General features: G+C 45.4%; 1 protein-coding gene across 2 annotated transcripts in view; it reads right to left on the bottom strand.

The window, feature by feature from the left end:
* The window catches only part of DSP (desmoplakin), a 45,583-nt gene extending 18,119 nt beyond the window's left edge, over positions 1–27,464 (bottom strand). The window contains exons 1-12 of one of the 2 annotated variants that reach the window (XM_032861526.1): positions 27,171–27,464; positions 14,423–14,525; positions 12,034–12,182; positions 11,137–11,311; positions 7,702–7,830; positions 6,493–6,543; positions 5,168–5,329; positions 4,526–4,630; positions 3,544–3,639; positions 2,828–2,953; positions 2,351–2,503; positions 420–574 (exon numbers count right to left, since the gene is read on the bottom strand). In XM_032861526.1, the coding sequence (XP_032717417.1) occupies positions 420–574; positions 2,351–2,503; positions 2,828–2,953; positions 3,544–3,639; positions 4,526–4,630; positions 5,168–5,329; positions 6,493–6,543; positions 7,702–7,830; positions 11,137–11,311; positions 12,034–12,182; positions 14,423–14,525; positions 27,171–27,367 (1,601 nt within the window). In that variant the 5' untranslated portion in view covers positions 27,368–27,464. The remainder of the gene's footprint in view (positions 1–419; positions 575–2,350; positions 2,504–2,827; positions 2,954–3,543; positions 3,640–4,525; positions 4,631–5,167; positions 5,330–6,492; positions 6,544–7,701; positions 7,831–11,136; positions 11,312–12,033; positions 12,183–14,422; positions 14,526–27,170) is intronic. The other variant, XM_032861527.1, reaches the window with a different exon arrangement.
* Positions 27,465–27,902: the final 438 nt, after the last annotated feature.

Genomic DNA, 27,902 nt, shown 5'->3' with positions numbered 1-27,902 from the left:
AGCATTTATAGATAAATTTTACTATTATATCTCCTTTTGCTGTATCCCATAGGTTTTGGAATATTGTGGAGTTTTTCTTTTGTTTTGAGACATATTTTGGTCTGCTGTTTGATTTCTAATTTGGCCCACTGCTTGGGCAGTACTGTATTGTTTAATATTACATATTAAATATTCAGTGTTTAAAAAAATGTTTCCTCCAGCCCCGTACAGTCAGACATTCTCTTTTACCTTCCTAAAAAAACCACAGTTCTTCAACATAAAGTTGCATGACAACGCAAGGGACCTTCCTGAAGCTCATTTTTTTTCAAGGGAGGGGATTTTTGTGAAAAAAGGCATGTCTGTGTTTCTTGTACAAGCATTTGCCCTATTTTTCCACACTCACATTCATGTCGTGGCTACCAGAAACTTCAACAACTTACTTGCACGAGAGGTCTACGGCCAGAGGGTTTGGAGGAGGGATAATCAGACCAACAGAAGGGACGAGCATGTCCACGCCTCCAGGACCCGTCACATACCACTTGCTGCGCTCATTATTGTCCTTCAGGATGCACTCATCCCCTTTGTGCACGATTTTCTGTAAGGCAAGCAGCCCCATGTTTTGGCTTTACTCATGAGTACACATGATTATCTTTTTTTCTCAAAGAAAGAACTAGAGATAAAACTGTACAAACCATTTGAGCTTTTACCTTATTATTTTTCTTTTTCTATTTTATTTTTTTTAAATAGGCTCCACGCTCAGCATGGGGCTTAAACTCACAACAGTGAGAACAAGACCCAGGCTGAAATCAAAGAGTCAGATGCTTAACTGACTGAGCCACCCAGGTGACCCTCATTATTTTTCTTTAAATGAAGATCATTTTTATACATTCCAACAATACTGATGCATTAAACAATGCACAAGAGCCTAAAAGCTATCTATAGTGATTTAGGTAAAGTAACTTTCCAAAGAAAGCCCAGAGAATCCATTTATAGAGTGAGAAATCCTTTCGTAAAGCAAAAACTTACCCCATAGCTTTCCTATTTTTGTGAGTTCATATTTTACATATTAGATCTACGATGTGGCACTCACTTGGCGCGTGTACTCTCTCTTAAAATTTAGAAGTAAAAACAAGAAATTCTGGCATCAGGTCCCCAGAAAAACAACTTTCTAAATTAACTCCACCATCGGAACACCTCACCTTCTAAATTAACTCCCTGGCTTCTTGAAAGGGGTACACTTTGAATACGACAACTATCCTCACTGGTAAAATGTAATGAGCTTGATATTTATGTATTTCAACCTCTATTTCGACTTCTCCTCTCCATGCAAGTTCTTAAAATATTTCTTCCTGCCAGAATAAACTCCACTGTTTTACAACACTCATCTAAGCAACTGATCATGTTTCTTAAACCCTCCGTAATTCTTATAAGAAATCAGAGCTGTGGGGGCGCCTGGGTGGCTCAGTGGGTTAAAGCCTCTGCCTTCGGCTCAGGTCATGATCCCAGGGTCCTGGGATGGAGCCCCGCATCGGGCTCTCTGCTCAGCAGGGAGCCTGCTTCCTCCCCTCTCTCTGCCTGCCTCTCTGCCTCCTTGTGATCTCTGTCAAATAAATAAATAAAACCTTAAAATAAAAAAAGAAATCAGAGCTGTGGGAATTACACAAATAATTAGTAAAACCAAGTCACCGTTCCATATAGATGCTTGTAGGTACCGCAGAGCCCACAAAATTGATGTGTTCTGTGATGACAGAAAATCTGCACTGATAGTCACTTCCCCTTCCCCTGCAGCATAATGGTCATATCTCTCATTTCTTTTATGTCAGAAGTTAAAAGAGATTTCAAGAAACTTAAAGATTTTAGAATTTAAGATTTAAAGGGTACTCACAGATAAAGTTTTGCGTATTAGAAGAAGAGAAGTATTGAGACTTAAAATGAATAGTCTAGGGGCGCCTGGGTGGCTCAGTCGGTTAAGCATCTGCCTTAGGCTCAGGTTATGATCCCAGGGTCCTGGGAAGCCACCCCCCAACTTGTGGGGCTCCCTGCTCAGTGAGGAGTCTGTCCCCCCCACCGCCCCTCCTCCCGCTTCTGCTCCCTCTGGTCTTTCAGAGAAATAAAATCTTTACCAAAAAAAATGTTTTTAAATTAAAATTAAAATAAAATAGCCCATAAATACTCGCTGTCCTAAAGACTCTGCTAAGGACTCTGGACAGAGATGCTGCATTTCCACGGCTTGCTGCTTTGTGTATGAAAGGAAGGTATTTACCGTGCTGCCCACTGAAACCTGGATTAAACTCTCCTCCCTCTATTGGCAAAACTCTCAGTGTAAAGAAAGGGAAAAACTTGGGCTTCACCCCCAAATAACGGTGCCCACCTGGTCTTGTTTGTAGTCACAGAGAGCCCTGAGAATAATGGGTTTGTTGCTCCTATAGTCCGGGTTCCGTGGTTTCAGCTGCACAATCTTCTTGGACTTGTTGACCAAGTTCTGTACCTGACGCTTGTATTCGAGGATTTTCTCTCGTTCTTTCTGTAATTGCAAATAAGATCATATTTTCATCACGCCGGTATTCTGTGAATGTCACAGAAGACCTGCAAGGGACATCAGCCTAGATGCTACGACATGACGGATGAGACATTGCTAGCGTGGCATGAGCTCCAAAAAGCCACAAACTACCCCTTCTGCAGGGACTTTTAGCCACTTCAGAAGCTACAGAGCCGGGAAGTAAGTGGGCTGGAAAGAACGTCATTTCGTGAAAAGCCTAAGGGGCTAGAATCTGAAGCATGCTTTTTCCCAAAGGAACTTCCACATCAAGTAATCAGTATTCTCTCTGTTTTCGTTTGGCGATGGTACCTCCAGCTCCTTTATCTGGTCCAGCAGGCGCTGCAGGGGCATGTTCTTGTCACAGGGGTACTTCTTTCTGATGGAGTCCTGAAGGCCTTTCAGGTAGGCTTCGGTTGACTGAGCCTCTTCAAAGAACTGTTGAAGATGAGCGTGACAGTCGTTAAGCGTCTGCTTTCGGCTCAGGTCATGATCCCAGGGTCCTGGGATCGAGCCCCGCCTAAGGCTCCCTGCTCAGTGGGAAGCCTGCTTCTTCCTCTCCCACACCCCCTGCTTGCGTTCCCTCTCTCTTGAAGCCTGCTTCTTCCTCTCCCACACCCCCTGCTTGCGTTCCCTCTCTCTCTGTCTCTCTCAGTCAAATAAATAAAATCTTGAGGAAAATAAAGATGATAAATAAAGATGAGCATGATCGCGTGTTCACGAAAAGGCACTCAGTAAACAGCAACGTCTAGTATTTCCTACTATTTCCAGTACTTCCAGGTCAAGGACTACCTTTCTGGGGTCTAGTTAATAGGTGGCTAAAGAAACAGTATTAAGTCATGTGACAGTAAGAGCCATCTGAGTGACGGGTGCCCAGGTCACCAATCTACGCTCCTCTAAACTGAAAGCCAATAAGTGGTATTTGTAAAATATTTCCAAGGTTGTTTTCAGTGCTTTTACAAAATACATTCCAAAAAATAAGGTATTAGGACCTCCACGACAATTAAATTACAACTAAGCGTAAAAACCTGAAAGTAGGCAGCATTTTCTTTGAGGTGAACGTCAATGCACTTGGTGATCTGAAGAATCCAGCTCCACTGAGTCTGAAGAGTGTCCATATAGGCCTGAAGCAAGAAAACACCCGCCGTCACGTCACCGCTCAGGCATATAAGGACATCCGTCCTTTCACAGGTATGTAACCCCAGTAAAATCTACAAAACATTTCTTTATCGAATACCCACTCAAGCAAACGTTTTTCTAAAGAGTGAAAACAGGACTTCCCAACAGGGAACTCGGTATGGTAGCGATTCAACCTAAAATCCAGTTTTAGCAAATAGATACCATTAGGAGTATTGGTCAAAATACTCATCAAACGGCATAGCTACTGACTGATCAGAATTAGAGCAGACACTAGAGACAGAACCATCACAGGGCTGCTCCAGGGCACCCTGTCCCTATTCTGCTGCTAGACGATGGGTACGTCCGAGGAACCCATGCAGAGGGCTTAAGGGTCTTAAGGCAGTGACTCTCACCAACTGATAGGAAAACACTTTGTTTTGTTCTTTAACAACGAGTACGGCCATACCAATTGATGTCACACCAGCTAATGTCAGCCTTGAGCACAGCCTACAGACGGCAGACTCTGCAGGGCTGAGATCAGCAAGCCACAGCCCCAGGGCCACATCCGGCCCACTGCCTGCATTTATAAATAAAGTTTTATTGGAACGCAGCCATGCTCCTTCACTTACATATTATTATGGTTGCTTTCACACTACAATGACAGAGTCACGTAATTTCAACAGAAACCAAGTGGTCTGCAAACCTAAAATGTGTATTATTTGGTCCTTTCCAGAAAAGCTTGCCAACTGCCAGTCTAGGGTGTTGATCCCAAAATATATAAAATAAACTCGTCATGGCTTTATGACAGATAAAAATCATTGATCTAGATAGTCTTTACCAAAAGTTCCCTTTTTTTCCTCTAATAAAAAATATAAATCACATGAAGCCTACCTCAATTTTGTCTGAAGCCGGATGCTGATTGAGGACAAGCTGGTCACTTTCTTGTTTAAGTTTATTGAGCTCTTTTTCCTTAACCTCCAGTTGGCTCATGCGTATCTGTAAATGAGAAAAAACCCGACCCTTCAGAGCAAGTCACCATTAGCCTTCCAGCATTTCTGCCGTATTCAAGGGAAGTCAGAACTCAAAACTGCGCTACGGAAATGAACAACTCAAAGAATCGTGTTAGGGTTTCCTCCAGAATCATAGCATTTTTAAGACCAAAAAGAATGTCTGAGGTCATCCAGTACCTGGCAGAGGGCACAATGGTGACATTTCTTGCCCAAATCCACACAGGTAAAGGAAGTAAAGGGACAGTGAGAAGTAACACGGGGATTTTCTAATTCTAGGTTTTAATCCCCCCTCCTACTGTGCTACCCACACTCTGGGATATCAGAATGCCTGATGACCCTCTCTACGGGCTTCCGGGATATTAAGCAATGCACCGCCTCTCTAGAGTCCCTGAAAAGCTTCCAGAAAGGAATGGCTCTCCGCAACCACTTCAGCAGAAGCTGGATTCCAAGTAGCTGATTGAGATCATCCCCATCCATCCCCAGGCAGGAGCCTCATGTCTACGGCCAGGAGGGGCGAGCTTACAGAGAAGGCCTCCTGCTTCTGGGCGATGTTGGTGTTGCGGTCACTCCAGTCGTACAGAAGCTCCTCCTCCTCGCAGTCATTGATCCACATGATCTCTCGGGACGTGGCCTGGATGATGTTCTGCAGCTGCCGCAGGTGATCCATCCTCTCGAAGGACGCTTTCTGCCCGGGAAGTTCAAAAGCAGCGTTAGGGTGACAGCAGGCACGTTAATGGGGTTCTCTGCAGATTCCAGAGATTAGTCTATGTGGTCCCTTTTGCCAAAAATTAATTAATTAATCAATCAACCAATTAAATCACATGAACCAATAAAATGTTCAGTGACCCCCTAGTATGTAAAAAAGACCCATCCAAACTTATGACGAACAAGGGAGCAATTTTAGATTATTGGAAGAGCCTAATTCAGAAGGATCTTGACCCAGACACTGAGGTTTGGGTTCAATAATTAGTTTCAGATTACAAAGGGAAAATTCGAATCTTAAAAAGATAAATCAAGCTTTTCCTGCCCTCTTCCGCACCCCCAAAATTCAAGGGACTGTCAGCCACAGCCAGACCTAATAGGACACTTGTGTCACTGCTAGTTACACTATTTAAAAAGGATCACCGCCAGAGCACCTGGGTGGCTGTGTCAGTTGAGCGTCCCACTCTTGATTTTAGCTGGGATCATGATCTTGGGGTCCTGGAATCAAGTCCTGAGTCAGGCTCTGCACCCAGCAGGGAATCCGCTTGAGGCTTCTCTCTCTCTCCCTCTCCCCCTGCCTTTCCCCTGACTCACGCTCTCGCTCTCTCTCTCTCAAAAATTAAAAAATCTTTAAAATCAATCAATAAATACAAAGGATCACTACCACAAGGAAATACTGAAAAGGTGAAGGCGACACAAATTGGTAAAAAAAAAAAAAAAAGACAACAGCTCTTCTTCTTACCAGACCAGTGAATTGATTCCCACTTTGTCATAAAATGGTGATGATGGTCTAAGAAACCCCTCTCTGGGGAAAACGAGTCTTATTTTTGCTTATACTTAAAAAAAAAGGCTGCACGTCACAAGTGGAAAAGCTTTATTTCTTTAACTCTAAGTACTTAAAATAGGTGCTATCTACGTGACTCTCAACTTATGATAGAACAGCATCAGGTACTGTTTTCAGAAAACAGTCTTCTAACATTCACTTCTCAAGGAAACCGGCCAGGAGACCTGGAAGTAGCATCTCCAGGCACCGGGCATATACCCAGATACTCCCAGGGCCGTCAGGTTCCTCTCGCCCAGGCGGGCTCCATTTTAATGGAACGGAACCAGACTGAACACAGAGACTTCGGAAGTCAGTCAGCTTACCAGCAGGTTTTCATACTCCTCCTCCAACTGGTAGATGGCAGATTTCTCCCGCTAGAAGAAGACAGTGAGTAATTATTTAATTCCCCTTGTGGGTGTGTATACCAACCGCAGCCCTTCTGAACCTCCCTTTTGTCAGATAATGACTTCATATCACTCGGTAGAAAGAAGTGTTTGCTCTATAAAAACTTTTACCCACAGGGACCTTTTCCCTGTTGGACTTGAAGGCAACCCTCTCCCCGCGCTGGCCCGGTGGTACCATCCTCACAAAGTAAACGGCCGATCACTGTCACTTGAGGACTCACTTGTTTAAAAATGTTAAGTTTGACAATATAATTTAGAATTCCCCAGATCTTAGAGAAAAGAGGGAGAAATCTGGTCAGAGACTTAGGGGGACAAAAGTAAGGGGAGAAAAAAAAGGCAATACAAGTGAGGATGAGTATCTCTGGTCAAAGTAAAAAAAAAAAAAAAAGAGGGATTTAAAAGCATGGAGACCTGGGTGGGAACCGGGCACTAAAAACCAGGTGATTATAAAAACTTTAAAAAAAAAAGGGGGGGTTGCGCCTGGGTGGCTCAGTTGGTTAACCACTTCAGCTAAGGTCTTGATCCCAGGGTCGTAGGACTGAGTCCTTGCTTGGCAGGGAGCCTACTTCTCTCTCCGCCTCTGCCTGCCACTCTGCCCTCTTGTGCGCCCTCTCTCTCTCTCTCTCTGGGACAAATAAATAAATAAATAAATTCTTTTAAAAACATAATAAAAAAAAATAAAAACCAGGTGATTATTTCATGATGCAATTCTTGACCCAGCTTCAAGGAAGAGTATCGGTAAGAGACATGTAGGAAAGGATTTGCCAAGCCCACAAAACTCTACAATTGCTGTGCTCTATTTGAAGAGATGCTCTGCTTGCTGAAAACAACAAACAAAAAACCCCACCATCCCCCCAACTCAAAAACACTCATCTACAAACTATGCACAAAACCACGTGGGTACGCCCTTTGCCTTTTGCTTACGTCTTCCTTAAGAGTTAACACAATCTCTACTAGGTCTACCCGAGTCCACTTCCCCATTTATGAAATGGGATTTTTAGAAATTTCCAGTCCGTTGGGGGAGAAATCTTAGGCTAATGTCTCAGCCAAAAATGCCCAGGATTGAGGAACAACACAATGCTTCGGTATGCTTTTCCAAGACTCAACAACTGAAACATCTCTAAGTACCAGGTCGGCTTTGATCTTGTCCAGCTGCCAGCGGTAGTCCCCAATGGCGTTGTGGATGCTCCTGTGGCTGTCGATGTGCTGCTCCACGGAGGCCAGGTCCACGCCCCAGGCCACCATGTCCATCTCCGCCTGCCGGGGGAAAGAGAGCGTGCCTTCATGCCCGATGCTTTGCGTCCTACTCACCCTACCCCCCGCGTCAGGGGTCCGAGAACTAAGGGACATACATAACTTCCATTCCAATAAAACTGAAGATGTATATATTCAGTATTTTTGAAACCAAAAAAAATTGTGTAAAGGCTTGGAACTCTCAAACAGAGAACGGGGCTGGCCCAATACTTCCCCCAACTTGTTGAACCCCAGCTCAACATGGCTGAGGAGAGATGATGGGGGAACGAGATTCCTGAAAGCTAGATCATGTCCTCTGAGAGGGGAAAGCAAAAAATCTACCTGTGTACAAGTGGGGTGTGTGTGTGTATGTGTGTGTAATAGGTGTGCATATCTACGTATGACACATTAGAAATTACTGACAGAAGTTTCTATACACAGTCATTTTTCAACCGTGAGATAGTTCATTAAGCTTAGTCATGTCCCAAGCTAAACAGCCTACCTAATCGTATTTGCATTGTTTATTCCTTTAAATTGTTTTGATCCCTGTAATTGTCAACTCTTTAAATTCAGTGTTTACCATTATCTTTCAGGATGCCGAACTCTCTATAGCCCATTTCAAAGAGAAGTTGCTACAGAGCATACTAAAAGCTCATTTCAATTAACGCTGGCAATATTAAGATGGTGGGTGTATGTGAGCTCTTTAAAAATTAAATCTGACTCCCTTTCCAATTTGAGTCTCCCCTACTTTGAATTTAAGAACACCCCATAAAAAGAATCAAGCATTCTGTTCCACAAGCCTATCAGCTCATCTGTCTTTCACATGAGCTCATGTAAATTTCCAAATCACCTGTGTCATCTCTTAGACATGCCAAGGGCAAACATTCCAGTCTGGTATTGTGGCAAGAACGTAACACACATTGTTCTAAGCCACATCCATGTCCTAATACACTTGGCAAGCCTTCAGAGAGGGGAGCCATTTCAGCCAGACTGCCGAGAATTTACCTAGGACTTTGACCTTTCTCTTCTTCAGCTCACTGGGGCTTTAAAGCAGAAACAGGTGAGTGCACTTGGGAAGTTAATGAGATGACCAGGCTCCCGTGCCCGCCCCTCATTACCAGCCAGGGGTGCAGTATCTGACCCGTCCATCAGCAGAAGCACAAATCAGGGAAACAAAACAAAAGCCTGGCACAGGAGATGTGTGACTGCCTACTGATCATGGTGAGGGACACTGCTCCCTTATCAGCTGGCCTGGCCTGCAGCTCAGTCCCTCGGGGGGAGTGAGAAAGAATGCGGGCTATGCTTGGGGGAAGAAGGATAAGAGGGAAAGGGCCCCAGAGAATCCCAGAGCAAACGGGCAGAAAGTGATCAAACAACTTTTAGTTCCCTTGAAACCCTGGAGGCCAGCTGATCTGAAGAGCTTCCCTCATGAATTGCACCTATTAAAAAAACACTCCCCTACCTGACACAAAACGGAGTCTATGAGAGGATGCCATTTCCCAAAACTTAAAAAATGTCGAGCCTTCGCAACAAGGGAGTGTCACGAACCTACACCCAACATGCATGCAGAAAATGACCAATTATGAGCTGTCCTTTCATGTAACTGTCATACTGACTAAGAAGAAATTAAGGGATTGGATGTTTCCTAAGTAATTTGGTTTAAAGGTGGTCTCACCTAACATCACTTAAATACGATGTAGTTTAAGCCCCATCAGCTCTGCCAAGCCTTCTTTTCAGGGCTCTCTTCCTTCCCCGGGGACTGGAGCACCACCCCTCCCCCAGCCCTATCTACTCGGGATTTTATCACAGCTCAAATAGCAATTAACCCTGCATGCTCTGGACAGAAATGTGGCGTGTGGGTGTCCATGTTTTCGTCAATAATATCCACTTTCAGAATTTCTGAACACTCACTTTCTGGTATGGTGCCAGTACATATAGAGAGTTCTAGAAATGTGTGTTCAAAGGTCAAAAGGGAATCTGAAAACTAGGACTCTAGTCTGGTTTCTGGGATTACAACTGACTTTTCTCTTCTAGAAGCCCTACCTTCTGTGATAGTGCCGCACCGTCTTTATAACACGGAGGAGGAAAGCTTAACTAACTGAATGAATGAACATGTAGACTCATAAACCCACTTAGGAAAGAACACATCCCCCAAAATCTCGAGTGGCTGAGAAACTTTAGAACCGCTGCTCAACTGGGCCGACGACAAACAGTAAGACCAATGCTTCTTACGACCATGACCGCATGGCACCACAAACGATGTCTGTCTGATCAACCTAACACATCCCCCCTCTCCGGAGAAGGATGGTTCATCGGCAGGTGGCTTGCATGATACAATTCCCAGCGACGAGATTATGGCATATTTCTAATGCCACCTGTTCATTAAAGGGCATAATGACCACATAAAACAACAAAACAATAATTAGCAGGGGAAACACTTTGTAGAAACTGCCATGGCGGGGAAAGGCTCAGCATAGACTCCAGTTGCCATTATTTCGCTCCCCTCCCACACCCGTGCCGTAAGGGTTGTCCAAGAACAACCGACACCTCAAAAATATAAGGGAAGCCACCGATGAGCCCAAACCAGAATATCCAGTTTTACCGTTTCCAGCTCTTGGATTTACCATTTTAAATACACCTCCACAACACGTTTTTTTAAGTACCTATCACTAACACAGATGAGGTCACATACCATTCAGATAGAACAATGAGGTTTTTTGGCGCATAAAGGCCAACACATTTTCAGGTTGTGAATGGTAAGAGCTAGACATTTAAAATCTACTAATTAAATTATACCTAAGTGTTACCTGTGAGAGAAGTTTTGACCAGAAAACCATGAGGCTCCTTCCCCAAGCCACAAGAGAGGGGGGAAAAAAAATTGTCGGAAGTTTTATTTATTTCAAAATAGAAGCCTTCGATTTAAATTGTACACAAGGCAGGGCACCTGGGTGGCTCAGTCGGTTAGGTATCCGACTCTTGATTTTGGCTCAGGTCATGATCTCAGGGTTGTGAGATCGATCCCCACATTGGGCTCCACACTGAACATGGAGCCTGCTAGGATTCTCCATCTGTCTCTCTTTTCCTCTATCCCTCTATCCCTCCCCGACTTGCTCATGAGTGCACACCACTCACTCTCTCTAAAGAATAAAAAATTACAAATAAATTATATATGAGGAAACTACGGAAAATACCAGGTTTCCGCTGCTGGCTGAAATCCCAGACCACTCACTCTGTGGCCAGACCGCAGGGGCTGAGCCTGCCATGTTCTATACCTCTGACACACTCAGGCTTGGAACATTTGAGAACCAACCTCATCAGGAAGGTGCTTACCCTCTGCTGCCTCATCCACCCCAGACATTCGCTGGTGAGGCGCTTGGTGAATTCATCCCAGCCAGAGCCGCTCTGACAGGTGTACCCTCCACCACCCTTGGAGCTGGCCCTTCGGACTCGAGGGGCGCTGATGGCTTTATAAAGGGCTCGCATTTGCTCCTGGAGCTGCAGCAGTCTGAAAAGAAAGGAAAACAATCACACTGTTGCAGGAAAACTGCCTATGAGCCCATGTTCTAGGCAAAGGTCCCCCTTTCTGAGTCTCCTTCGTTGCCGGGATGGAGGTCACAAATGCTGGATTTGGAGAATTCTTTACCACCTGACTTGAATTGCAATCACATATAAAAACCTCACTGTTGTGATGCTCAGAGCCTGAAACATCACGGAAAGTGTAGCTGGCTTTGCCTAACCTGGTAGCACCCTCTGCTTTCCCCCTAAATTTCACCCTGGGAATTTGCCTCGTATCCTGGGCCCCATGTACCATGACAACAAAGTCAAGACAACCCGTTTCTGCTTTAAACTGCTTTTCCAACTCTACAGGTCTCACTTTTGTACACACGAAACTGAGCTTAACTTGGTATTGGACCCTTGAAAGTCAAATGCTGTGCCAAAGGCCGTTGCTGCTCCCCAGATGGAAGTCCAGCGAACATTGCGTAACAAACTCAACCCTTCAACACCAGCCGGCTCCTTTGGGCGGGTCTGTCTGATTTTTTCATGGCAGCCACATAAGATGGAGGCAGTGAGTGCAGTCCATTTGTACACAGTAGCTACAGAACACCAAGCGAAGGGAGCCCTCCCCCTAGAATAGCTGTGCTCCCTTCAAGGGAGGACCTGGGCCACGGGATCGAGCGAAAGTGGACTTATGATGCCTGCATTTGGGCTCTGGGGTAAAGGCAATACCTTTTCTGATAAGCATCACACGGCTGGCCCATCTGTCGCATCTCTCTGATCAAGCTATCGGTAATTTCCATCTGATCATTGGCCTGGGCAAAACACTCGTCCAGTTCTCTGCTTCGAGCCAGCTGTATTCCATCTCCGTATTTCAGCTCCTAGAGGAAAGAATTCACATGAAGGAAACATGTGAAGAGACCGCTTCACGGGTGTTCACACTAGTGTGGAAAATGCTGGAAAGAGAAGCTTCACTTGTGTCAATGGCAGCAAAAGCTTCTGCTGTGAACTTAACAAACAGTGTGAGTTTCCATTTTGCACATGACTGCAAAGAATTCCTGCCTGCAAATTACCTTATTAATTTTAGAGAGGTGGGTAAATAGAGGAGGATTCATGAAGCAAAATTTGTGGACCGTATTTTAAATTTTTACTAGTCTTTTAAAAGTGTATTTATAGAACAGTGAGTTTTCCGTTTCTTCAATGTGTTAAATGCTATCTTTCCTATTTACAAACAACATTCCGCCAATGGGAATTTCACTGGGGTAAACATAGTACTATTATGCTAGATAAGGTCTTTTACATATGAACTGCGATTTTCCTCCGTCTTATGAGAACAAAGTTTTTCCATTCTTAAAAAGGAAGCTATCCGGGCGCCTGGGGGGCCCAGTGGGTTGAACCTCTGCCTACAGCTCAGGTCATGATCTCAGGGTCCTGGGATCAAGCCCCGCATCCCTCTGCTCAGCAGGGAGCCTGCCTCCCCCTCTCTCTCTGCCTGCTTCTCTGTCTACTTGTGATCTCTGTCAAATAAATAAATAAAATCTTAAAAAAAAAAAAAAAGGAAGCTATCTAGTTCATTGTCTTGGACCAATCAATCTCCTGCTGACGCATGACGCTTATGTGAGATGTCACCTTTGGGGCAGGGGTGATGGGCACAAAAGAGTGCTCTGTACTATTTTTACAACTTCTTGTGAGGCTATCATTATTTTCAAATTAAAAATTGTTTTAGAAAAGGAAACCGCCCTCTTTTCCCATGCAAAAGCCTGCTGCCACAGGGCCATATAGGAGCTTTCCCTAGAATTTTACATTTGCTGCTTTAATTGGGCTTCAGCCAAATGAACCTTCTTTCTCTTAACAGAAATGGTAGCAAACACACTACATTTCCCTGACGTTATTACACTTCCGTGCACATAAGTAAAAATACACTGAGAACGTGACGCCATGTAAATTTTCGAAACCACATGGAAAGCGTTTCTATAGCCACTACACCTTGTGTCCAGGTCTAGGGCGTGCATGTGTTCAGTCTGAGTCGCAGGAGTTTCCTGTTTTGCTCTAGGTAAAGGAATCATGGCTCTGTGAGAAGGAGTGCGTTGCAAGTCAGAGACTTGAAACGACCCGAACTAGAACCAAGCTCATTTGCCGAGTCCCAAATATCCTTTTACAGGGACTAAAGTTAAGTTATTTTTTTAACTGGGTGAAATAGACCAGAATCCACCCCAAATCTCCAAAATCGAGAAATTAGAACATTAAGATATTCTCCAAACAGAACCTTGCAAATTCACTTGGTTAAAATCCTGCTTTATATTTATTTAACAGGGGTACTTTGTGATGGGCCAGATCCCCGGTCCGCATCGGGGAGGCTAGAACTCAGCCCTTTCGTGGGGACGTGCAATAAATCAGGGGAAGGAGGGAGAAGGGGTCTATGGCCCCAGCATTCTCTAGTCTAGTTTTAGCAAATTCGAATGCTAGCTACAGTGTTTTAAAATAAAAGCTTGACACATACAACATCACAGTGTCCAGGATTTCTAAGCCTGTTTCAATGAGAACCTAAGCTAATATCCAGAAATACTGGGAGGTTTTCGTTAAATGCTACCATTTTCCTCGATTTTGAATTGCATTTTCTTTTTTTTCCCTTTCTTTCTTTCTTTCTTTCTTCCTTCCCTTTTCTCTTTTTTCCTTCCTTCCTTCCTTCCTTCCTTCCTTCGTTTCTCAAACAGAATTGTTCTCACAATGTGGTAATTTTTCCTAAAGAAAACAACTAACTTCTTAAATTGATGGTGTACAACACAAACCCGCGATACACACCCGTCAGGCTGCATCTCTAGGAAGAGAAAGCGCTACGATAATCACACAAACCGTAATAAATGAGGAGCTGTTGCAAAGCCGAAAGGGTGGGCATCTGTGTAAACATTTGCTGGGGGACACCCTGGGCGAGCCCTGGTTTCCACTGTTAAACCAACATCACCACTCGGTGAAGAAGATACACAGCCCTCTCTAGTCCGTTTAGGAAAAGATAATTTCTAAACCCTAAGTACGCGAAGGAGGGTCAGGAGTGAGGAAGCGCAGGTCTAACGGGGAGCAAAGTGAGCTGCGGCCGGCCGAGGGAGGGGACAAGCAAGCTCACCGGCTGCACGATCAGCTCCGCTCGCATCAGGCAGTCGGAGCAGCTCTGGAGAAGCTCCTGGATGGTGTTCTGGTTCTGGTGCCTGGACATCGTCCCGGTTTGACTGATGAAGCAGACACAAAAAAGCAGGCAAGAATTTTTTTTTTTTCAGGTTTCAAAACAATTTCAAACTTTCAGAAAAGTTGCAGAAATGCAACGAAAACACTCCTATAGACCCTTCAGCCAGAAACGCTGACATGCTTCCTGTACCCCCTCTTCCCCCTCTGTAGGTGTATTTACCCATCGATACCCACGCTTGTCAGAAGCACTTGAAGATCATAAGCTTTTACGCCAAAATATTTCAGCGTGTGTCTCCTAAGAGTAAAGACTTTCTATTACATAACCACAGGAGAACTATCAAAATCAGGACATTTAAAACTGAGTATGATTGGCTAATCTATAGAACATTTTTCAATTTTACTAATTAGCCTAATAATTACTAAAGTTTTTTTTTTTTCCCCAGGTCTAAGATCCAACCCAGAAATAGTCCCTTGAGTGGTAGAAACACATTTCTAGCAGCTTATCTATCACCTTTCCCCCTTCACCCCCCAATAATCCACAATGAGGATTATCTGCACAAGCCCCTCCAAGGGAAGACCTCAACGGATCAGACCCAGAGCATGAAAGTTTCACTGGCCAGTCTGGCTGAGGAAAACAGCTAGAGGCACGAGACGAGCTTATTCTAAAGAAGTATTTTCCGCAATCACAATGAGAATAATGATAAAGAAATACGGTGTCAGGAAAGTGAAGGGAAATGTAAACAACTCTAATATAAAAACAAGCCACTTTTCCTTTCAAGATGGCCCTATGGAATATTCTTCTCTACAAGGACAATCACCCAAATGTACCTCTCAAATGAAACACTCTTTTTTAAAGATTTTGTTTGAGACAGACTGAGAGAGAGAATGAGCTGGGTAGAGGGGACAGAAGGAGAGGGAGAAGCAGACTCCCTGCTGAGCAGGGAGCCTGACTTGGGATTTGATCCCAGGACCCCAAGATCATGATCTGAGCCAAAGGCAGGTGCTTAATGGAGAAAGCCACCCAGGTGTGTCCCCAAAACACTTTTCTGGTAGATGCATGGCAGAAATCTTAAAAGAAAGCTGGTGATGTAGATGTACCATATTTTAAAGAAAGAGATGCCGGGAATGTAATGTGTTCCAGGTAGAAGTCAAAAGAAAAGGTATAATAAAAATAGTCTTGGTCATTTGCCAGCATACTCTAAACCATGGCACAGCCTCCTATAGCTTAGTTTAAGAGAGATTTAAAGCATGTTGAATTATGGTTTCATGTTCAGGAAAAGGTCTCCCAAATGCGTTGTAAGAAGCCTGAGTCCCTCACAGGGCCCCGGAGGCACCTAGGCCCCTTGGCCAAGGCCGGCCTACACCTGCAGAAAAAACTGTTCGATGCCTGTTTGATGCATTCACTTTCTCCTACAGGTGTGTGTACCTGGAGCTGGGGCGGGGGGGTGTCTGTGTGTGCTGTAAAGAAAGATTTTCACTGTTTAATAAAAGGGGGGTGTTGTAAAACCCAGGCTATACTATTATGCACAGATGTGGTAAAATCGCAAGAAATTTCGTCCACGGCACCTGATTTTGCATCTTTTCACACTGGGGAAGCACTGACTTTCCCTGCCACTTCTTTGCCATCCCTCCCTGCAAGCAAGGCTCCTACAAGCCAGCACTAGTTGATGTATGTGGGTGAGGACCCAAGCTCTCCCTGGGAACCACTCCCGGATGATGACACTGCTAGGATGATGACACTGCTCGTCCAGGCAGGCCCAGGCAGAGCGCAGCCCAGCCCGGACCGCCCACCCATCAAAACCAGCATGCCCCACCCCTCACCCCCCATGAATGCGGCCTTCTCTTCCTTCCATGCTGAATGATACAGGAAATCTGGCACATTACATCGCTGAGATGTAAACAGGACTCCATCAGTCGTCAAAACTTGTGCAAAATTCCAATCGCCTTAGAATCACAGGAAAGAAATTCAAGAGACAAAGGGAAAAAAAACTGGGAAATACAGAAAGCTCATTTAGAACCCTAGAACGGAAAAGGAATCAGGAAGGTCCTGTGTAATTATCTTTGTTTTCTTTCTTGAACGGGGATGAGAGTACCTTTGTTTGGAAGCATTTTCAGCAATCCTGTTCACAGAGTGATTCCCACAAAGAAAGCCAGTCCCCATCATACAAATGAAAGGGCTATCTCTTCAGGCAATGGAAAGTCAGACTTAATAACATGTGCTGTTGTAAAAAGTATTACAAACTGGGTGAAGGGTCCAGGAAAATTCTCCAGTAGCTTTACAACTTTTCTGTAAATGTGAAATCATTCCAAAATAAAAATGCATTAAAAAAGAGAGAGAGAAAGAGAGAGAGAGAAAGGCAGGGAGGCCAACTCAGCTGTGAATGAATGGACCACGGTGTACATATAAGTCTTTTAAAGGGTGAGTTTATGACACTCAATTCTAAGTTCACTTGTCAAAATATAAAACTCACCAGCTTCTTCAAAACCAATTATTAGTTACATGACACAGAAATGAACTGTATCCAGCAAAAAGGGAGGTGAGGAAGTTATATGTTGGCTTAAAATACTGATGGACTTTCTACATTTTTTTGGTTCCCTCCTACTTTTAGAAGACATTTGTCTGGACAGCAGTGGACATCTCTATTAATTAAGAAGCCATCTTCACTGCTTCCTCTCCCCTGCATACATCTGAATTTAAATTAAAACAAAACAACAACAACAACAAAACAAAAAACAAAAAACAAAAAACTCAGGTTACTTCATGCTGCTGATAATTCTCAAAAAAAAAGTCTTCACGCTTTGCTAAAGGACCTGCCTATGTTCACCACACATGCCCTAGATTTCCACTAAAACCCCATATGTGTCGCTTGGCAATTAAGTGAATACACTGACAGCAAGAGAAATGCACGAAAATCGAATCTTTTTAAGGGTCAACAAAAACGGAAAAGCTAAGTGTCAGAACAACGTAATGGAGAATCTTTGGCCTTGCTGTTTGTCTATAGGAAAATATGACCTAATTAACCAAGTTCCATCTGACACGCTACTTCTCAAGACTTTGCCTGGCTTTTAAAGCAAGATCTACACATCCCCTCTTTAATCTGTTAAGACTCTCACTTCGGTCCAAGGTGTGGCCCAGAACAACCTTTGGAAACAGAGCTAGGTGAGAAAGGGAACTGGGTGTACGCTTTTTTCCCATAGGTCAGTCTGTCAACATGAGACGAAGGGAGGGAGACTCGGGCCCACTGAGGTTTGGTGACTGGGGAAAAGAGAATCCACTTTCCTGTTCCGTTTGAGGGTCTCTGGCCCAAGGGAAGATCCCCATAGAAATGGATCTACTGAAATCAAGGAGGAAGGGTGGGCGAAAGGATTGTGACTCATGGAGTCGGTCTGGCATCAGGCCCCTGACCTTGTGCGGTGCAGGATTCTTCAGCAGGAGAGCCGGGAGGGCTGGCTTCGGGGAACATGGCATGGTTTTTTACAGTTGTGTGCCATTCACAACTTTTTGAGTCAAATCCTATTTTGTATTGATCACATAACAATTCTGGAACTTTTTTTCTTTTAATATCAGAAATGTCTAGACCTGGGTTTTCTCATCCGTTAGGCAAGATGATACCTAAGATGTCTTTAGTTCACTCTTCTGTAACTGTTTCATGAAACTACCAAATGAACTCCCTCCTACCGAGAATATTAAAAAAGTCCGTCCTGTCTCATGGCAGGGAAGTTTCCTCTTAAGTTCATCCACGGACTGGGAAAATGCACAATTCTATCATAGGTGAAGAAATAATTTTTAAATAAAATATTTAACAAGCATGGAAAGATTTTAAAAATCCCTGGCCTCAAAGAACTTTTCACTACGGGTATATATAGGTGTTGGGGTGCAGAGATTTTAAACCACGGTGGGAATTGAACTAACAAGCTCAAAGTTCACGTTTTAAATCCCATTTTAGTGACTCAGTGACAAAAAAAAAAAAAAAGATCCACAAGAAAACAAAACTCACTTGGGTCAGATCAGTCAAAAAATACTGACTTCTAAAATTAATAGCTGTCCTTGAAAAAATAACATTTGTCCTCAACTTTTCTGAAATTCTGGTTTTTATCTTCACACTTACAAAGGCAAACGATTCATACAACAAAGAACCTGCCTACACAAACACTTAAAAAAAAAATTCATTCTGAAACTTGTTTAAACAAGTAGTGGTTCAAACAGTTTACATAAAGATCCCTTCAACAATGGCTAAACGGAAAATGCGTTCTGGATTTTAATCCAAATTTTAGGGTCAAAGCACACAAATATGTGAACAATATTAGACAGTTATCTTTTATTTTACTACTGACAAATAACATTCTTTTCTTTAAAAAAAAACACTTCAGAATTAGCTGTTTTAAGACATTAGTTTAATGCTGCCAAGAATATTATAGGAAAAAAAAATAAGACAAATATTTTGAACAGAGGCATGCAGCATTACAAGGTCATTTTTTTTAAATATTTACTTTTTGTTTTTTAAAGTCATTTTATAATATCTACACTGTTCATTACACATGTGGCCCACACCAATGAATTCTGCATTTCCTTTTGTGGATACACTTTCTCTCCTATTGGACTCCTTCCTTCTTCCTTCCTCTGTCTCCCTTCCTCCCTCTCTCTCTGCCACCTTCTGTATCTCTTGCCTTTCTTTCGTTCATTCCATCAACCTAGGGTCCTGAACAAGTACCAGAAATGGCATTTTATGTCTCTTTATATATTCAGGTTCGAAGAATAGTGGCCTTAGAAAAGCTCCATAAATACTGGTTGGAAATTAGAATTGTGTGATGCATTTATTAATATTGATCTTAAAGCCAATTTGCTTAGCTCTTTATAATTTTCAAAGCATTTTAACATGTACTATTTTGAGTTTCTTTCAAGGATCTTGAAAGAGGAAAAAGTGATCTTTTCATTTTTTCATGGAAGGACGGTATCATACCTCCGAGACACATCAAACGTGCTACGCAGCAGAAATGTCATGTGTCCATCCTTTGGAAGTCACAGACCAAATGCCGCCTGCCTGGAGCTCTTGCGTTCCCACCTCTGCCCTTATTCTGCACTAGTTATTACACACCTGTCTACCCCAGTCCTGGAGAGCAAAGTCCCGTACCTTAGTCACCCTTGACTCCTCCATGCACCTAACAACCTCATTTTTCAGACAGAAGGTAGTTAATGCGTATTTGTTTGGTTTAGTAACGAAGAAGAAAAACAAAGGTAAATAAAAGACTGATCCAAGGATATGACCACCATCTCCTTACCCTGATTTCCAAATCCAAGTCAGGTAGCGCACCTGCCCTGTCCCCTACCCCCCATTCCCACCCCAACAATGTGCGAAAAGGGTTTTTTCCTATAAATTTTAGAGATGGGGTCTTCTCCAAACCTTCATTTTGTCCTCACCCGGGAGCTTTGGAAGCCGTCTGTAATAAAAGCTCCACTTCCTTTCCGTTTTATTATTCTCACACTGCTTTCAGTGGATTGGAGCATTGTGGGGCAAACAGAAGACATACCATTAATTTCATGAATATTCTGAGGTCGGTAGACCAAGAGTCCATTCCCTGCTCAGCCATCTGCTTGTACAGCCTGTGACTGGGAGCAAATGACTTAACTCGCCGTGCCTGGAGTTTCTGCCTCTGTAACACACAGGAACACACCCACCTCCCGGGTTTGACGGGATTCTTAAGGGGAGCCAGGAAGGTCAGCAACGTCCCGCACAAACCCAGTCCTCACTGCAGCTGCCGCTAGGATAGTATCCTGAGATTTCAGTTTTATCCTGCATTTTGTGTTTTTGTCTCAGTGCGTAATTCTGAGGTTTGCCCAAGGATATTTTGCACCAATTGGGATAAGGTGAGAAGCAAAAAAGAAAAACAAAACAAAACAAAAACCAAACCAAAACAAACCAAACAAAAACATGAAAAAGAAGAGATGGATTAGGTATTAAATATGAGGCATTTCACAGGTTCCCAAAATTATTACAAGACCTGAAATAAAAAGTTTGAGATGATTCAAAGAGAGTGACACATTTTAACAACACAAAACTTACTAAAGGGATAAGAAAATTCAGAAAAAGATGCCCTCTTTTCCTTCATTAAGTGGGGATGACACATGGATATTTGGTCCTTACAAACTTAATGCCATAAGAATTTCTATTTTGAGGGGCACCTGGGTGGCTCAGTGGGTTAAGCCTCTGCCTTCGGCTCAGGTCATGATCTCAGGGTCCTGGGATCGAGCCCCCGGTGTCGGGCTCTCTGTTCAGCAGGGAGCCTGCTTCCTCCTCTCTCTCTGCCTGCCTCTCTGCCTGCTTGTGATCTGTCTGTCAAATACATAAATAAAATCTTAAAAAAAAAAAAAAAGAATTTCTATTTTATTATTCCCCTATGAGAAACCTCCCATTCATTCTGAGGGAACAAAAAAAAAATTATTTACAGGTTATCTGGTTATTCCTCACGAAGTCAGCTCCTTTTCAACTTTTTTCAGGTGCCAGATGAAGCAAGGGACGTTATGTTTGCATGTCAAAAAAATTTCATTCCAGGGGCACCTGGCTGGCTCAATTGGAAGAGCATGAAACTCTTGATCGTGGGGTTGTGAGTTCGAGCCCCACGTTGGGTATAGAGATTACTAAATAAATAAACTTTAAAAAACAAATAAATAAAAAATTGTCAATGTGATTCCAAGCAAGAACTTAAAATCTGTTTGCTAAAGCATCATCAATTTCATGAAATGTGGATTTCACCTTCATGAGGTCCTCCCAGGTCCTGGACCCATCCAGTCCCCGGTACGGGCGATAAGATGTAAATGGTTGGGCTGTGCTAACATTTTTCCAGGATGTTGCCCCAAAGGAGAGGCTCACTGAGACTTGGGGTCTGTGGGGTGGTGACTTCAGTATCAGAACCACACCTACTGTTTCCCATCGAGTGCAGGACAGAGAAAGAGAAAAGGGAAGGGTGGGGCTGGGCCATAAGCAGCATGGCCTCCAGACTGAAGCACGCCTTCTAGAACCGCCTCATCTGGAAAGACTGGTTGGCTGAGGGTTGAGCTGGACTCCCCAAGTCACACCCAAGCCCGCCTTTGCTCCACCCTCGGTAGTCAGCTGTGAGCCATCAGGGCCATCAGCAGGTTTTTTTTCTTTCCCAACACATTTCAGTCACCTGAACTACGATGAAATTATGCCCATATTTAGAGGACAAAGTTAACTGCTGTTGAAAGCTGTTCTGTAGGGCTGACCAACAGGAGTTGGCTGAAGGCAGCATCACACTGTGTTTCTTCCTAAGCAGATGGAAACCCTACCAGAGTAATAACAAAAGAGTACAATGGTAATGAAATAAATATTTCACATGAACACAACAGATTAAAAGCATTTTAGCTAGAAGAGTTTTCAAGTAAAAAAGATGAATTCTAATAGTCAAGGTTTTTGATCGTTTCTTGACCCACTGTGGTATCCTGGATTCAAACGCAGCTCAACCACTCACTAGCTGTGTGACCCGGGCCACGTCACAAAGTCACTACTTTAACCTCAGTTTACTATCTGTACAATGGGAACCTTCCAATAATGGACAGAAGATACCTGGCATATCACAGTTGTCTCCCGGGTGATGGTAACTATTATTAACCACTGATCTGATACTTTTATAAAAGATGGAACTTACTCAAAGTTAATAACCATGTCAGTGTTATCTGCTCTCGATTAAGCTAAACTGAATCTTACTTTGCAATCGCTTCCCAGAAAAATATTTAGAAGATCCCTGCTGTGAGTCACTGGACTCCAAGCCTGTTTTCTCAGACTCTCCCTGGCTTCTCGCATCCAGCTCTCAGTGGCAGCCGCAACCACTTTCCTATCCCACGGTCAGGCCACCACCCTCAATCAGACTTTCATCACCTCTCTCCTTCACTGCCTGATGGTTTCCTTAAGCCACCTTCCTATGGACCCAGCACACGGCTGCACAGAAACCATCCGACAGCTCACTAGGACAGTCTGAGCTCCCTGCTCCTTCAGTGCAGGGCACTGCCCCTCGGCTTCCGTGAAAACCTGCAATGGCTCCCCTCTGCCTATGCACATTCCCCACCATGGAGTCAAGGTGTCCCAAGGGCTGGTCCCAAGGGCTGGTCCCAACCTGCCCTTCCTCCTTGATGTCTTACAGCTTCCCACTCAGAAAGGAGACTGTTCTGCAGGCCTTGAATGTGCTCCTGGTCTTTCGCCTCCCAGATTTTTCTCGTGCTCCTCTCTCCTGCTGGAATGTTCTTTGCCCATCCATCCTGACCTGTTGAAACACTCCCAAGTCTAATTCAGCATCACTTTCTTTATAAAATCTCGCTAGTGCCTCCACTACAGATGTTATCTTTAGGAAGCCTTGGAATCAGTGGTACTCTCCTGTCCATCATCCTTTTGTATTATGGTGCTTATTTTCCTTTAAGGAACTCTATTTCTTTCAAAAAGTCTTTGTCATAGAAAACAAACAAAAAAAAAAAGTCTTTGTATTTTCACCTTTGACTCTTCTTGACACCTAACACTCACTACATGTTCCATATTTACTGAATGAATGAATGAATGAATGAATGGAACTGAGATACTTCCATTGTTTAAGTACAGGACTGTCCAGTCTACTAAAAAAGATACATGGTCTAAAGGCACAGGCTGACAGGAGGGCAGAGGGGAGTAGCCTTGAATTCCCTAGCCAACTTCGCCATGGGTGGACTTGGGGATTTAGGGAAAGTCTTACTCTACTGGTCTCCAAAGTGGAAGAATGAGGCTTCTGTACACCTTTGCACTCTCCCCAGCCTTAAAATTCAATGCAAATGGACCCGTGTATCTCTCACTAAGGAAGAGGCTTCTTTTTAAAAGATAGTTTATTTTTTATTTTATTTATTTATTTATTTGACAGGCAGAGAGGCAGGCAGAGAGAGAGAGAGAGAGAGAGGTGGGCAGAGAGCCTGATGTGGGACTCGATCCCAGAACCCTGGGATCATGACCTGAGCCAAAGGCAGAGGCTTTAACCCACTGAGCCACCCAGGCACCCCTAAAAGATAGTTTAAAACAAACTTTGTATCAAGTAAGATTCACATGTATTTTGGCTTTGAAATCACGAGTTCTGGAGAAAAGTAAGCATTAACTTTATGACCACATATTTCTGAAGCTTAATCACCCTATTTGGCTTTTAATCCTCCAATAATATCCACACTTTGATCAGGGAAATATACAACTGTAGGACTTTGTCGCTTGGCCTCCAAATTTCACTACAGATTTGTCATTTCTTTTAACCACAGGAACAAGGCTGGGGTAGATCTGCCTAAACTGAAAGGCATATTAGTATAACATCCTATACAACCAAAATCCACAGTTTAAATTTTCAAAAATATACCTCTTACATCATCAAGCACATAACATTTACCGAACTTTCAAACACTGAGTAAAGAAAAAGAAATGAAAGTAGTTTTGATTCCATTCAGCCTACAATAAAGAAAACACAAAAGATGGGTGGGCAGGGAAGGAGGGAGAACCACAAATGAGATAAAATACTGTCTTAAGAACTGACAAGTGTTCTTAATATAAAGCACAGACACAGGAAGATGTTTTAAAGTCATCTTAGAAAGAAAAAGAAGATTTAGGGCGCCTGGGTGGCTCAGTGGGTTAAAGCCTCTGCCTTCGGCTCAGGTCATGATCCCAGGGTCCTGGGATCGAGCCCCACATCGGGCTCTCTGCTCAGCAGGGAGCCTGCTTCCTCCTCTCTCTCTCTGCCTGCCTCTCTGCCTACTTGTGATCTCTGTCTGTCAAATAAATAAATAAAAATCTTAAAAAAAAAAAAAAGAAAAAGAAGATTTAGATTCTTTACACACTCAAACTAGTTTACTTAGGGAAAGGTTAGATACAAACGCCAATTCTTTAAAATCGCGATTATTTAAAAAAATAATCACTCAGACAATAAAGTGGCAATTTAAATAGACAAGCTTAAATTCAACCAATAGCTTCCATGCCAGTTTTTGTGCCTTAAAAAGAAACAAAAACCTTTATTTAGAAAGACTTTGGGGGCAGAAAAGCACTTAGTGAATTCTTAATCCTCCTTCATTTGGGGGCAGTCGGGTCAGAGATGAAATCCTACTTCTACAAAGTACATGCTCTGGGACAAGTCCCTCTGCGCAAAACCATTAAAAACACCAGAAAAAAAGGTGTCGGGGCAAGTTCTGTCTCTCTTCCGTCAGTTCTCCTTATTTTTAAGATCCACAAGTCAGCAGTTGCTGGGAGAGAGAGAGAGAGAGAGCGCGAGCGAGTGTGTGTGTGTGTGTGTGTGTGTGCGTGCGTGTGTGTGTGTGTGTGTGTGTGTGTGCGCGCACGCGCTAATTCTCATTCCAGAGGGGTCAGCCGCACCATGGGCTGGCCAGGCATGCTGGGAGAATCCCCATTACTGGATCAAGAAAGAAGGGCCCCACACTGACTCCAGCCCCCAAGCAAGACGCCCCGCTGCCCGGGGCGGGGTGGCGGGGTGGGGGGGTGGGGGGGTGGGGGGGTGGGGGGCTGGGTATCAACATCAAAGCACAAAAAGAAACGCCCTTCCCCCCAAATTACGTAATTCAAAACTTCAGTCTGTCTTCCCTTCCCAGAGAGGTAAAACTTGACATACTCATTAACAGCTTTTAGGCTGGAAAAACAGAACACAAGGTATAATACTATGGGAAAACATTGATCCTTCTCAAAACTTAGTGTCTCCGTGAAGGATCCTTACAAACCATGCATCTTCCCGCAGTTCGTTATCCGATACATAATACTTCACAAATTTACCTCTACAGGAGGCCGAGGGAGTGAAATAGTCCAATAACCAGTAAGGTTTATTGTCAATTAAAAAAAAAAAACAAAAACACGGACTCTGAATGAACACAATCATATTTTTTTAAAAAAATACAAAATCAAAATGAAATACTTGGTTCATAAAATGCCAGAGAAGAAAAATTGCTGCCCAAGAATCCTTGCAAAATTCCGACTTGACTATAAATGTGTGGGTTAAAAGAACGTGCTTCCCAAATACAGGAAGACTGGGAGGGAAAAGTAAAGTGTCAGATTTAATCGGTTGGCTAAGTTTTAAAACAAACTTAAAAACCAAAGTAATAACTGGCAAAACTTTCTCCCCATTTTTCCTAGTACTCGGTACGTGTCTCCTGGAAATCCCCGGGGTGCATTATGTTCAGAAAACAAGAGCTCCAAGATCGAGACAATTCTTTGCTAACTCAAAAAGAGGAAATCAATTGCCAAGATGCTCGGGGAAAATAAAGACATAAATAAACCGAAGCAGAAAACAGGTCAGAAAACAGGTTGCAACTCGAGCAGTCCCTGCGTTCAAACCTGCTGGTAAAACAAAAAACTCCTGGAGCGCATTCAGGCTGCACCTCCCCAGCCTAAGGCCAGAGGCAAGGTAAATAATTTTCTGGAACGCAGGCCAGTTTCCCAAAAGCCCAGCTTGGGAAGGGCTTGCAGGGGAGCGGGGAGGGCGCCGACCGCAAAATTCTCACTGCTCCGGTGGGCATCTGGCATCCAGCTCTGTGGCCCCAGTAAAAGCAGCCTCATTATCTTCCCCCATCCTCCCAAACGACCCCCACGATCGGTTTCCGCAATGATTCTGAGAAACAGACCCTCCCCACATCCCGGGGGTCCCCTGCGGGGTACCTGGATCGGAAGAGACCCCCAGCGTCGCGGGCTGGCGCGGATGGGAAGCAGCGGCCACCCCGCCACATGTCCCCGCTGCCACCCGAAGACCCTGCGCCCGCACTCGGCTACCAATAATACACCGAGGTCCTTCCTCCTGGGCTTTTTTAAAAGGAGGAAACCAAGGGCGCAGGCTTAGGGCCACAGGTACGGGGGCTGCGGCGCAGCGGGGCAAGGGGTCAGGCGTGTCCTGGCAGAGGACCTGGGGCCTGGCGACTGCTCCGGCCCGAAAGCTCAGTTTGGGTAGCAGGGGAGACTGAGGCGGGGCCTTCTTGAGACCCGACCCAGAGCCTCCGGACGCGCAGCCTCCTTACAAAAGCCCTGGGTGGCAGAGCCGCCAGGCGCCCGAGAGGGGTGGTCTTGGGGTGACCAAGAATTTAGGATAAGCCACCAGAGGCGGAGGAGCCCCGAATCCGAGCCCTGCCTACAGGTCAGGCCGGAATCCCCGCTCGTTTACTGTTCTACTTTTGGTAATAGTTGGTTAGGTTGGGTTTTGTTGTCGCAGCCCCGCCCGACCTCCCACCTGCCGGCCGGGACAAAGGGGATGCCAACTGGGCCCGGCGGCGCAGGGGGTGGAGGGGAGGAGTCCAGGAGGCAGAGACCCCTGTGGCGCGCACGCCAGCCGCGTCCTCCTGCACCCCTCGCCGGCCACCCTCCTGCCCCGGCTCGCGGGAAGCGAGAAGGCTGGGACGGAGAACCGGTTTGCAGGGAAGGACCGCTCCTCTCCGGGCTCGCACACCCACCCACCCGGGTGTGAGCAGCGCACGGGGCGGGAGGACACCGGGCTGCTGCCCCAGCGCCAGCAGGAAGTGCTTTCACGAGCTCGAGCAAAACCACTTTCCTCCTCCAGGACCGGGCTTTTTTTCGTCAACCAGAGGAGGGCTCGTCCCTCCCTGTCCCAGCGTGCTGGGGTTCGGAGAGGAGAGCACCGAGACCCCGCGGGCCCGGGCGCCGGGTGTCTGCCCGCCGGCCGGTACCCACCAGTAGCCGTCCGAGTTCTGGTCGGTGACCGTGCAGCGCCGGGAGTAGTACATCCTGCTGGTGCCCCCGCCGCCGCCGCCGCCCCCACCGCCGCCGCCGCCGCAGGTCACCTCGTAGCGCAGGTCGGGACCGGACTCCGCGCGGGTCATGCGGCCCAGCGTGTTGATCCGCGGGTGAGAGCCTCCGTTGCAGCTCATGTCGGCGGGCACTCAGAGAGCAGCTCAGCGCCGAGGCATAAGCGAGGGCGGGCGGGCTCGGAGAATGTGGGGTGGGGGGGTTCGAAGGAAGGCCCCCAAACTGGGAACCGGGGCGGGTGCGCAGTCGATCGCGGGGACGCTCCTGGCCACCAGGGCCGTCCTGGCTGCTGCGAGCGCGGTGCGGCGGACGGAGGTCGGGCGCGGGGACGACGACGGGCGGGGAGCAGGAGCGGCACAAGAGCTGTGGCTCGGAGGGCGGCGAGGGCGCAGAGGAGCGGGCTCGCGGCTGGGTGTTGGTGTTGGTCGGTGAGGGCGCGAGTCTCCTCCCCGCTGGCACCCGGCGCCCAGGCCACACCTGGCGGGTTTCTTCCCAGGGCGGGGTGCGGCCGCTGCGCCTCCCCGCCCCACCGCGGGTGTCACCGACGCGCTCGGGCCGCCCCTCCCCACCTGCGCCCGCCCGCCCGCGGCTCCGCCCTGCGCTTGCGAGGCGGGGGGAACGCCGGCAGGGGCGGGGTCCCCGAGACCCGAGCGCCCC

The sequence above is a fragment of the Lontra canadensis genome, unplaced genomic scaffold, assembly GCF_010015895.1.
Source record: "Lontra canadensis isolate GAN:19392208 unplaced genomic scaffold, GSC_riverotter_1.0 scaffold21, whole genome shotgun sequence".
NCBI classification, from domain to species: Eukaryota; Metazoa; Chordata; class Mammalia; order Carnivora; family Mustelidae; genus Lontra; species Lontra canadensis.
This window is presented reverse-complemented; position numbering and strand designations above follow the sequence as displayed.